The sequence below is a fragment of the Erythranthe guttata genome, chromosome 6 (assembly GCF_056151865.1).
Source record: "Erythranthe guttata isolate IM_541 chromosome 6, IM_541, whole genome shotgun sequence".
NCBI lineage: Eukaryota > Viridiplantae > Streptophyta > Magnoliopsida > Lamiales > Phrymaceae > Erythranthe > Erythranthe guttata.
In genome coordinates, this window is record NC_142538.1 from 14,640,385 (window position 1) to 14,653,703 (window position 13,319).

At 38.1% G+C, this 13,319-nt stretch overlaps 2 protein-coding genes across 2 annotated transcripts; one reads left to right on the top strand and one right to left on the bottom strand.

Annotated features, from left to right (window-relative positions):
• Positions 1-441: 441 nt before the first annotated feature.
• Positions 442-5,415, bottom strand: LOC105964577 (uncharacterized). The gene is made up of 3 exons (XM_088819066.1): positions 5,131-5,415; positions 921-1,026; positions 442-863 (listed from the first exon to the last, which is right to left on the bottom strand). The coding sequence occupies exons 1-3, from the start codon at positions 5,413-5,415 to the stop codon at positions 442-444; spliced, it is 813 nt and encodes a 270-aa protein (XP_088675192.1).
• A 2,521-nt stretch (positions 5,416-7,936) lies between these two features.
• Positions 7,937-11,079, top strand: LOC105966509 (uncharacterized). The gene is made up of 2 exons (XM_012991067.2): positions 7,937-10,504; positions 10,948-11,079. The coding sequence occupies exons 1-2, from the start codon at positions 7,937-7,939 to the stop codon at positions 11,077-11,079; spliced, it is 2,700 nt and encodes an 899-aa protein (XP_012846521.2).
• The last annotated feature ends 2,240 nt before the right edge of the window (positions 11,080-13,319 follow it).

A 13,319-nucleotide genomic window follows, 5' to 3' on the forward strand; every position in this document is an offset into this window, starting at 1 on the left:
CAGAATTGTGCCATGAGGTAACATAATATGGGCATTACCATAACCATCTATCATACTAGATGTGCCTGATATAGTAGGCAAAGAAGTCTTACTAGACATGAAACTAACAAAATATGACTTATCCATAAGGATAGTGTGCGTTGTCACACTATCTGCCAGACATTCATCCCCACATGCCATGTCTAGAAAGATAAATAAATCTAATCATATATTCCGCAATTTAAAATACTTTAATAAAATCCAAACAAGATAACTCTACCGAGTACCATAAAAACTGAATTAAAACATAACCACATAAAATATAGTCCAGAAAATAAAGCACAAACATAATCCATATACGAAATTGGTTCATAAGCATGACCAAATAAACAACATACTTAAAACTGATAAACTAGAAACATAAAAGAACATAATGTCTAAACTCATAAAATAACATTCTAATCATATTCCAAACTGGGTCATTGGGTTAGATGTGCCCAGATTTGGGAGTCGAGCAATGGGCTCTTCATTGAGAACGTCTATCTCAACCAAGTTGGTCTCCGGTGGTGCATTGTTATTTACACCACCAACCATAACGTTCCTCGCACGGCAGGTGCGTGACCAATGCCCAGTTCCACCACATCTATGACATGTATCTCTATTCTGATTTTGATTCTGATTCGGGGCTCTATTCTGCTGCGCACCTCTAGGTCGAGCATTGTTACCTCCTCTTGGCATATTCCCCCTTTGCCCATACTGTGGGGGACCATTTGGTGGCCTATTATAAGGAACATGATCGTTCCTATTACCCCGTCCCCTCACTCGACGATTGAACCCCCGGCCTCTGCCTCCTCCACGGTTGTTTCTGTTGACCAAATTTGATTCTGGCAAAGGTTGAGGATTTCAATTGACCAAATTTGCTTCTGGCAAAGGTCGAGTACCAACTGGTCGAGCCTGGTTGTTCTTCAAAAGAAGATCAAGGTTCTTCTCGGCGAGGAGCAGAACTGTGACCAACTCTGAAAACTGAGTATAATTCTTGGCTCTGTACTGTTGAGACAGTATCATATGTGAGGCAGGGAATGTAGAGTATGTCTTCTCCAGAATCTCAGCATCAGTTAGTTTCTCTCCACAAAACTCCAGGGTGGATTTGATGCGACATACTGTAAGTGTATATTTTTACACTTTATCGTATCTTTTTATTTGAGCTTTTGGTGTGTTTTAACGATAATTGGTGCTTAAAAAGTTGATTTATTGTATTTTAGGTACAAATTGAAGAATTGGAAAAGTATGGGGTCAAAACTGCAATTTTGGAGAAAATATGGGTCAAAAGTGAAAAAAAATCAAAATTCTGAAGATTTAAAGCTCGGACCCCGTCCGAGTTTTAGTTCAAATTGTGGGACCCCCGTCCGAGATGACGAAAAGCCGCAGTAAAGGAGTCCTAATTGCACAAGGAAACTACCTTCTTCTCCAAAATTTCCACCCTATATAAGACCAAGACAAGCACACAATTGGGGATCCATCTTTGAACGCAAATTCAAGAGCAAAGAAGATCAACGAAGATTCAAGCATAGTTTTTCTTATTTAATTTATTTATTTTGTTTTCTTTACCATAAGAACTACGAGTAGCTAAGTCTTTATTTCTAGGATTTTATTTGGAACCCTATGTGGGATTTATGAACCCAATTCTATGATTTTATGCAAGTTTTAATTCCGGATTATTTCTTCTACTTGTTTTATTAAGTTCATGAAACTGGCCACTTTATGCGCTTTTATGTTATTGTTAATCGCATGAATCGGAAGATCGGGTTAATAATTAGAACTATGGTAGAAGAGTCTTTGTGGTATTAACATAGGAATATAGTTAATCTCTTAGGTAGCATTATTGAGATTTGTGCTTAATCCTGTGTTCTAGAATTAATTGCATAGGAATATAGTAATTGAATCTAGAGTATTAGAATCGTAATACACGCGGAAGCGGGTTATGATTATTTTAGCATCTGAGGTTAATAATCCGGATTAATTGCTTGCATAATTGAAGGAATTGGGGGAGTAATAATCACATAGGGGGAAGAATAAAATCCTAGGCTTGCTTATCTTGATTGAATCTTCGTTTTAAATTGCTTTCTTATTTTTGCTTGCTTTTAATTTAGTTTAATTTAGTTAATTCTCTCTAAAATTCGACTGTGTAGGGTGGGCTTGATAATAATTGGTAGAATTTAGCGTATAGGATTAGATAATTAAATATTCCCTGTGGGTTCGATATCCGGACTTTTAATCCACTATATTACTTGTACGATACGTGCACTTGCGTGTAGGTTTTCGGCCAACAAGTTTTTGGCGCCGTTGCCGGGGATCGAACCCGGGTCACCCGCGTGACAGGGTCGAAAACGTGGTTAGAGGGTCCAGACGGCTGTCCGAAATTGCAAGCAAAATCCCAGACGGCCGTCTGGGAAACAGAAGGCCGCAATCTGCGCTTCTGCCTATGGGACGGTCGTCCGAAAAAATAGCACAAAAGTGGGACGGCCGTCCCACAACCAGAAAGAGAAAAAAAATAAAAAAAAAAAAAAAATTGTATTGCTTTCCCGCCAATTCTCATACCCCGATGACGACGATTCCGACTAAATCAGGTGTTTTCTATCCTTAAACTTTGTGCTAATTTCGTTGAGGGCAACGAAAATTTTAAGTTCGGGGGTGAAAAACATGCTTTTGTGCTTATTTGTTTTAGTTTGCATGCATTAGGATTTATTTATTTTTATTGCTTTTATCGTTTTTCCGGAATAAAAAAAAAAAAAATTGCTTGGGTCGATGCATCGATGAATTATGATGATGAGAGGTGATCAATGTTTGATGATGAGATTGCTTGTTTTGTTGTGATAAGGATTAGATGTTTGTTTAGTTTTCGATTCAACGGAACTTAGAAATGAATTATTGCTAGGAATCACACTTTGTGCATTGCTTTGGTTGAATGTTTTGTATTTTAAATTTGGAATTAATTTGTGCTAGATCATGCTATGTTCGGTTTTAGAACTCACCTTAGGAAATTTATGATACAAAGTATTGAGTAGTGAGTGATTTAGGATATGATTTGGGCCTTCTTTGAACCGTTTGAGCCTTTCAAGCCGACCTTTTTATCGAAATTCCTTAGAACCTTGATTTGAGCCTCGGAGAAAAGGTGTTCTTTCTTTTAGCCAATGTATAAGGTAGGATAGGTGGAGATTCTTGAAAATTACCCCTTGGAGTTCGGTCGAAAGTTTTTTATAAGGTCCTTCTTCTTCTTCTTCGAAAAAAAAAAAAAAAACGAAAAGAAGACAAATATCTATGCTTATATATATATATAAAAAAAAAAAAAAAAAAAAACTAAAAAAGAGAAAAAGAGAAGAAGAAGAGACTAGAATGGAGAAATAAGGACTAGTTGTTGAATTATTTTTGAAAACTCGATCCATTGCCTCAAAAGCAAAAGTGGAGACTTTTGAACTTTTGAGAATCGAGTTTATTAAAGTCCGTAGAGGTGATTCATTGTTTCAAACGCCTATCTTTCAAATTTTGGCGTAATCACCTAAATTCAAGAAAAATAACCACATATACCCATATTTCCTACCTCGAACCAAAGAGCCTAACAATTGAAAGCCACAAAGCTCCAATGATCCCAATAGCTTAATGTTCGATATTAGTAGAGTAGAATAATTTTGTGAGTATTTGGAGTCAAGCATATGCATGTAAGTATAAATTCTTTCTATCTTTAATTTGCAAATATTGGATGCTTGAAGCAATTGTATGAATTGTGGTTTTTGGTAATGGTGAGTGACTAAGTGTTGTTGAATTTTGAGCTTGCGAATGCCTAAGAATTGTCATTATAATTACAAGTTCTGAAAACGTGAAGTTGATCATTGATCTATGTGATGAGATGTTATAGTTGAGTTATTTGCTTATTGGTAGATTTTGCTTGAGGACAAGCAAAAGTTCAAGTTTGGGGGTGTGTTAAGTGTATATTTTTACACTTTATCGCATCTTTTTATTTGAGCTTTTGGTGTGTTTTAACGATAATTGGTGCTTAAAAAGTTGATTTATTGCATTTTAGGTACAAATTAAAGAATTGGAAAAGTATGGGGTCAAAACTGCAATTTTGGAGAAAATATGGGTCAAAAGTGAAAAAAAATCAAAATTCTGAAGATTTAAAGCTCGGACCCCGTCCGAGTTTTAGTTCAAATTGTGGAATCCCCGTCCGAGATGACGAAAAGGCGCAGTAAAGGAGTCCTAATTGCACAAGGAAACTACCTTCTTCTCCAAATTTTCCACCCTATATAAGACCAAGACAAGCACACAATTGGGGATCCATCTTTGAACGCAAATTCAAGAGCAAAGAAGATCAACGAAGATTCAATCATAGTTTTTCTTATTTAATTTATTTATTTTGTTTTCTTTATCATAAGAACTACGAGTAGCTAAGTCTTTATTTCTAGGATTTTATTTGGAACCCTATGTGGGATTTATGAACTCAATTCTATGATTTTATGCAAGTTTTAATTCCGGATTATTTCTTCTACTTGTTTTATTAAGTTCATGAAACTGGCCACTTTATGCGCTTTTATGTTATTGTTAATCGCATGAATCGGAAGATCGGGTTAATAATTAGAACTGTGGTAGAAGAGTCTTTGTGGTATTAACATAGGAATATAGTTAATCTCTTAGGTAGCCATTATTGAGATTTGTGCTTAATGTTGTGTTCTAGAATTAATTGCATAGGAATATAGTAATTGAATCTAGAGTATTAGAATCGTAATACACGCGGAAGCGGGTCATGATTATTTTAGCATCTCAGGTTAATAATCCGGATTAATTGCTTGCATAATTGAAGGAATTGGGGGAGTAATAATCACATAGGGGGAAGAATAAAATCCTAGGCTTGCTTATCTTGATTGAATCTTCGTTTTAAATTGCTTTCTTGTTTTTGCTTGCTTTTAATTTAGTTTAATTTAGTTAATTCTCTCTAAAATTCGAGTGTGTAGGGTGGGCTTGATAATAATTGGTAGAATTTAGCGTCTAGGATTAGATAATTAAATATTCCCTGTGGGTTCGATATCCGGACTTTTAGTCCACTATATTACTTGTACGATACGTGCACTTGCGTGTAGGTTTTCGGCCAACACATACTTCAGAGTTATACTCGTTAACAGTTTTGAAGTCCATAAACCGTAAGTGAATCCATTTGTTTCTTGCTTCAGGCAAGAGGATTGTCTTTTGGTGATCAAATCGACTAGCCAGGGCATCCCATAGTATTTGGGGATCCCCAATCGATGAGTAGTCCAAACGGAGGACCTCATCTAAATGCCTCCTAATCAGAATCATAGCTTCAGCCTTCTGGGCTTCATTAAGCAGATTTTCTTTGACAATAGCCATCCTCAGTTTCTTACTAGTGAGATGGATCTTAACATCCATTGTCCAACTCACGTAGTTCTCACCAGATACATTCAAAGGGGTGAAATCAAGTTTGCTCAAATGTTCCATCACAGAGGACCTCATCTAAATGCCTCCTAATCAGAATCATAGCTTCAGCCTTCTGGGCTTCATTAAGCAGATTTTCTTTGACAATAGCCATCCTCAGTTTCTTACTAGTGAGATGGATCTTAACATCCATTGTCCAACTCACGTAGTTCTCACCAGATACATTCAAAGGGGTGAAATCAAGTTTGCTCAAATGTTCCATCCTATCATACACAGACAAAGTATACATGCGAATCAAATTATTATGTATTACTTTTATGTCATGAAATTTGCATATGACGTGATACAACCACATATAGCTTATATGACTCGCATAGAATTCATATATATTTCAAAAAAATATTTCAAACAGTTCATGATTATTAGGCAAACCGATTGTTTCATGCACACAGAATATTCACAGGGATGATTTTATTCACTAGTTAAATAACATTAAATGTTCAAACATATACACAAAATATTCATAGTGGAATCATTCTACAAGAATATTACATATTACTCATCTTGGCAAATAGATTAATTGATAAACTTCTTATCTTCATTCACCAACAAAGTACAACTCATATAACAATCTATTCACGAATCATACAGTACTCGAAACATCAACCGAGATTTTCAAACAAATATCAAATGACATCAAATAAATATGCAACACAATTTTTCATGCTAATTCGAATTTATCTAGCATGCATTCATATAATAAAGAATTTCAAGGGGTTAAGGCTTACTTGAAAATTGATAAAATTCAGATACTACAGAGAGGATTATATGTTCTACGAAAGTAGATCACCGTCTCACAAACGAACCACGCTCACAATTTCTCGAAGTATTCTAGTCCCACGAATAATTGTTCTTCCACGATCACTGCGAGCAATTCGTGCTGATAACGTGTTGTAAATCGCCCTAATGGTATTGCTCTCGGTTTGATGATTGTGGAAAATAAAGTATGACAACAATAATAAAAGATAGAGAGAGAATGCAAAGACAAAAATCCGTAGAGAGATTAATAAGGGTCTAAATATGGGGGAGGGAGAATTCCATTATATAGGTGAAAAACCACCGGGAGTTACAAAAGAGGTTACTCTACCACTAACACATAATGGGAAGACATGGGGTAGGTTAGTGATCTAGTGGGGAGTTGGGTGGTTATGTTAGGAAACCCTACACACACATATTATTTACAACAAAATTGACAATAAAAGTATCACGGATATAGTTTTGAAAAAATACATACTGACGAGACGGGATTAAATGAGCTATCACTGTCGACCAAGACGTTGACTGTTGAACAACCCCGCACAGAGAGACCTATCATCTTGGGAGTATTCACTCTACCCTCCACTTGAAGATTAGGAACAACCTTACTGGGATCTACAGGACGAGGTAATGGAGCCCGTAGAGGCAGTAGAGGTCGGGGAATACCTTCCCAGTCATGTAATAGAAATTGTAATTGTGGTCGTTCATCCACCGTGAGTGGACCCTGTTAGAATCCGAGAGGATTCTATTTCGGTTTTTCAACACGTGTGCGAAAAACGTGTATAAAAACTAGGGAAGTTTCCTTAGTTCTTTAAACTCTTATTTTGTCATTAATTTATTTAATTGCCTAAGTGTTTTATTAACAAGGAATTTAATTGACTAAGACTTTCCTTGTTTTACACAACTCTCTTTTTCTTACGTGAGATAAAATAACCTAATGGGCTCCACTTTTGTGTAGGGCTCTACTAATCCACCTAAGGAAGTATAAGAAGGGCAGCATCAACGTTATTTTAGGTTGTCCCTTTTATTTGAGAGAAAATTTATTTTCTGCTCTTCACGTTGCTGCTCTTGTGTTTGATCGTAATCGAGAAGAAAAACAGAGTAACAGATTTGCTTCTTTCACGCGAAAAGAAGATCGGTTCTTCGGGAGGAGAACTCAGAAGATCTCGGGAGGAGGTCGACCCGCCGACTGAGGGACTCAGCGTTGAAGGAATTTCAACCGTGCGGATCAAGGGACGTGCTGCAAAGTGAAGATTGTTAATTCAGCGTAGTATACAAGAACGGCGTCGACAAAGAGGGAGTCTTTGCATTTCGATTAAGTCCTATTATTGTATTCGTAAAACTAAAAATTAGTAAATTTCATTTGCAGGTCCCCGTGGATGTAGGGTACAATTGTATCCGAACCACTTTAAAATTTGTGTCTTTTTATTACTGTTCCATTAACTGTTGCAACTCTTCGTAAAACAGTAGAACCGTATTTAAAACTGAATCTGGAATTCATCGGACACAAATATATAATTAATTTGCACGAAATAATTCTATCAATTGGCATCAAGAGCCTGTCACTAAATACATCTAGTGAGATTTTGGGAACTAACTATTCTTATTTTGTGCAGATATGAATACTCAACGAGAAGGATCGTCAACTACTCGCCCACCTCTCCTAATCGGATCAAACTACTCATATTGGAAATCAAAAATGAAGATGTTTATCAAATCCATAGATGAGAGAGCATGGCGCGCCATCATAACTGGTTGGACACCTCCCATGGTCAAAGGAGAAGACAAAATGGAAGTTTTCAAACCAGAAGCAGATTGGAGTGACGTAGAGATACTACTCGCAAACTACAACTCAAGGGCCCTAAACGCAATATTTAGTGGTGTTGATGATAATCAATTTAAACTAATAGCGTCATGTGAATCTGCTAAAAGAGCTTGGGAAATCCTTCAAGTCACATACGAAGGAACGTCAACTGTGAGGACGTCGAAGTTACAAATGCTGGCCACCAAGTTCGAAAATTTGAAGATGGAAGAGAATGAGACGATCACTGACTTCCATGCTAAATTATGTGATATCTCCAATGAATCATATGCACTCGGTGAACCTTACTCTGAAAGCAAATTGGTGAGAAAGGCGATGCGCTCATTACCTGAAAGATTTGCTTACCGAATTGCTGCCATTGAAGAAGTCAGAGATGTTGACACGCTCAAACTAGACGAACTCATGGGGAAACTTCTGGCACAAGAACTCAATCATGGTGAAAATCATCGTGAAAAGCCTAGAGAAAAGAAGATAGCCTTTCAAGCAGAAACTTCATATGCAACACCCCAAAATTCGTCAACTCAAGAAGATGAGGAGACGGTAGAGGAATCCTTGGCAATACTATCGAAAAATTTTGGGAAATTTCTCAAAAAGATCGGTAAAAGGGGAAATCTTCCAAGCACAGGGAAAACCGTGAACTTTCAAAATTCGAGGAGAAATTCAAATCAAGATAACTCAGAGGAGTCAAAACCAAGAAGAATACAATGTCGAGAATGCGAAGGCTTTGGTCACATTCAATCAGAATGCGCAAACACCCTGAAGAAAAAGAAGAAAATGTCACTTACTACTGTTTGGAGCGATGAAGAAGAATCTGATGATGACCAAGGAAACAACGATCAAGTCACTAACTTTGTAGCATTCAGCAGCAAAGTTCCTCTGGACAACTCAGAATCAACTGTTGCTTCAACTGTTGCAACAGACTGTGAAACAGAATCCAGGTATGAAAATATGTGTTCTGATTATGACAAAAATCTAAACGAAAATTCTTCTTTTGCAGAGGATCCGAACAGCAGCAGTGATGAGGAAGAACCAACCTTGGATGAAGTAAAGGAGGTATATGAAAAAATGTACCAAAAATGGCTCGACGTCGTTAAGGTAAATAACTTCCTGGAAAAGGAGAAGTTTGTGCTTGTAGAGAAAAACAAGACACTAAAGGTAAGAATCTCTACTCTTGAGGAAAGGATCATATCTAGTGATCAAGAGAAAAATAGTTTGCAGGCTAAACTTACTCAAACTCAAGAAGCAATTGCAAAATTGAACTTGGGTAGAGGTAATCTAGATGAAATCTTAAGCAACAACAAGCCAAACTATAATCGTCTAGGCATAGGAGGGAGTCAGCTACCCAAAGTTGATCTAAAGCGAAAGGAAGATCAAAACAGAAAAATCAACTTTGTTAAACAAGCTTCTGTCTCACAAACAGTTGCAACTGTTGAAGCAACGAAACACAATTCAAAGAAAAGGTTTATTCCCACTTGTTTTTTCTGTCAAAATCCAGGTCACATACGTCCTAGATGCTTCAAATATTTAAAACTTGTGAAAAAGCTTGTGGCTCGTTCTCTTTACTCTGCTAGGGCTGATTATTTTCCTTCACCCTCTCAAAAACCCAAAAATAAAATTGATATTTCCAATAGACCTCAGCAAAAAATTTGGGTTGAAAAGTCCACGTTTAAATGCTTATCTGCGATTACCTCTTTAAAAGCAAGTACTACTAATGATTGGTATTTTGACAGTGGGTGTTCACGACATATGACCGGTGTTAAAGAGTTTCTGAAAAACTATCAACAAATCACCGGTGGAGCTGTTACCTTTGGAAACGGAAAAAATGGTGAAGTGCTAGGGAAAGGATCGCTAAATCATGAGAATCTCCCAAAGCTGAAGAATGTACTACTTGTAGAAGGACTCACGTCAAATCTAATAAGCATCAGCCAGCTATGTGATCAAGATCTTGAAGTCAGATTCAACAAATTCGCATGTCGAGTATTAGACAAAGACGAGAATTGTGTTATTCAAGGAACTCGATCATCTGACAACTGCTATATTCTTGTCTCTGCTGGACCACTGGAAGAGGAACCAACAAAGGAATTGGAAAACAGCTCCAGTGTCGCACCAACAGTTCCAACAGTTGATGCAGCCTCTACCATTTCAGAAGAAAGAGACGTCAATTCTGAAACAGGAGACGAAGCTGAAGTCAGGTCTCTCGAATTGGATGATCAAACTCACAAGGAACCCTCAAGAAGAGTCAAGAAGAATCATCCAGTGGATCAAGTCATTGGTTCGGTAGAAAAAGGAATTCAAACCCGAGGCTTTAGCGATGCTGGTTGGGCAGGTGATGCAGACGATCGAAAAAGCACAACTGGAGGATGCTTCTATCTTGGGAACAATCTCGTGTCCTGGTACAGCAAAAAACTCCTATGGATGAGACAACTCTTATGGATGAAACAAATGGTATGTGATTATGGTATTAGTCAAGATTTATTGCATATTTATTGTGACAATATGAGTGCAATTAATATTTCCAAGAATCCAGTACAGCACTCTCGAACTAAGCATATTGAAATTCGCTACCATTCCATTAGAAATCTTGTAGAGGAAGGAACTGTCTCATTAGAGTATGTCACAACGGAGAAACAACTTGCTGACATCTTTACTAAACCCCTAGATGCACAAAGGTTTCATTCCTTGCGAAATTCGCTTGGAATTTGTATTGTCTGACCTGTGCAGTTGCATAAACTGTTGCAACAGTCTGTGTCCAGACTTGCAACTTTTAAAAGTTTTATGGACACATCACGCATACTGCATTTTGTTCATCTAGGTTATGCATTAGACATACTGCATGTGATGAGACCTCTTGTGTATTGGATACTATCTGTACTTTCAAATTTTGTGAGGTAGAACTTCATCAATCCCCAAATGATAGCTACAGAGGCTTTAGCTTATTTACTACCCTTCACATTCCTGTCATGGTTGAACACTCTCTTAAGGAAAAGCTGCCGCTCCAAATGAGTGAAAGCTACTCTTGAATTTTCGTAAATTCTATATATATAATGTCAATCAATTGGTCTGTGAATAGTTCGAAGCCTTTTTGAGTTGAGTCAGTAAATCACGTGGCCGAAAGCTCGCTACAGGGCTCAATTAGAAAGCCCAAGGGACTACACATTGCACGACCATTATAAATTTTATATGTGGTCAGTGAATAGTTCGAAGCCTTTTTGAGTCGAGCCGGTAAACCACATGACCGAACACTCACTATACGACTCAATTAGAAAGCCCAGGGGACTACACATTGCACGACTATAACTATCTCGCTATCTTAATTGTTCTGCTCTTCATGAAAAAGCTACCATTGGTAGTGTGTGTATGCTACCTAATAAGAGTGTTTTTGTGCTTGATTTGAGGATACTAAGTTTACTGTTAGTCTCCTTAGTCTATCTCTTGGAGCTTGCTTTTTGTTAAAATTGAAGATAAACCCCATGTTTTTGATAGTCCTAATAGTATCCTATTCACTTGTGGTTATTCACTCATATTCTTTTCTTCTCACGTTTATTTTTTTGTCTTAATTATTTGGCTCTGCATGATTAGGCATTTAGTTTCTTATTTAAAAAAAAAAAAAAAAAAAAAAAAAAAAACGGGGTGGGTTCGTAATTTTTTGGCGGCAATATATTTCTTCGAAGTAACCTACTGTTCTGAATTTTTTTTTCCTTTCGAAGTTTTCTTGAAATGTGTTGGGCTTCATATGTGAAGGTTGAGAGTTGCTGTACCTGAATTTAGTTTTTCATAAATTGCACTCATTGTTGCCAGAATAATATTTGCAATTTCTTCACTATAGTCTTCCTAAATTGTTAAAATACCCATGAGAAGACCAACAGTCATCATTGCATAATCCCTCCTTCACGTTTTGTTTTCTCCCCAAATTTCTGTGCTTCTTCTTCCCTACTGCCTTGCTGTTTCCTCTTCTTCCCTTGCAGCAACTTCCAGAAAATTTTAATCAAATCAAAAAGGGAATTAAGAAAATCATCATGGGAAAACGAAAGAACATCGGCGGTTCATCCTCATCGTCGAAAAGGAGAGCTACTCGCCCAACGACCACGTCTCGGGCGGACCCACCACCGCCTCGCCGCTCCGATCGTCGATCTGCCGTTGGGGAGCCATGTGATGCCGTGCCCCTTGCTTTTTGGGAGCCCCCGCTTCTCCTCACGGCCGCCTCCTTCGACAATTTTGGCAATCTGCCACTCGTTTTGGTCCCTAGATTTTCTCCACCGCCGTCGCCGCCAGTCTCGCCGCCGTCACCGTTCATCTATTCTCCACCATCTCCTCCACTGCCACCCTCGCCGGCTGCCCAATCGTCACCACTCACCTGCACCACCGCCACCTCGCCGCTCTCGTCGACGCGTTACTCACCCTGCCTCGCCTTCCGCTACTCGCACCACCGCTGGTCACTCTGCACCGGATCCCGTGGTGCCTATCTCTGCTGTCGATGCTTTTAATTCTCGGTTCTTTCTCCGAGCGCATCAAACCCGGTGGCGTCTGTCAAGTGGTTCATGATTTTTTATGCCCACCTACCTAGTGGGGTCTCTGATTTTCGAGGTCGTTTTTACGAAGAAGAAACTCGACTATTTTACTGCCCTTGCTCAGAAAGGGGGAGATTATTCTTGAGGGGGAGTTGACAACGAAGCATCAACAACCCAGGAGGAACCGCATACAGGGGGAGCTGATGCAGCTGCTGGAACTACTACTGAACTGTTGTTGCTCCAACTGTTCCAACAGTTGATGGTACAACAGCTGAAGTTGATACGAATGATGATGAGGAGTTGTTCGTTGATGCTGAATATATTCTGGAGTAGTTTTTTTGTGGTTGTCGAATTGATTTTCTGAGCAACGGCATCTAATAGTCTGCTAGGCTTAACTTTTTTTCTTGTTTCGTTAACTGCTTTTTCCTTTAACTGTTCTAACAGTTACTCTATTATGCAGTCTAATGTTTTTTTGTGGTTGTCGAATTGATTTTCTGAGCAACGGCATCTAATAGTCTGCTAGGCTTAACTTTTTTTCTTGTTTCGTTAACTGCTTTTTCCTTTAACTGTTCTAACAGTTACTCTATTATGCAGTCTAATGTTTTGTCAGGTATTTGATCAAGGGGGAGGACTTGATTAAAATAAATAGATGACAAAGGGGGAGATTGTTAGAATCCGAGAGGATTCTATTTCGGTTTTTCAACACGTGTGCGAAAAACGTGTATAAAAACTAGGGAAGTTTCCTTAGTTCT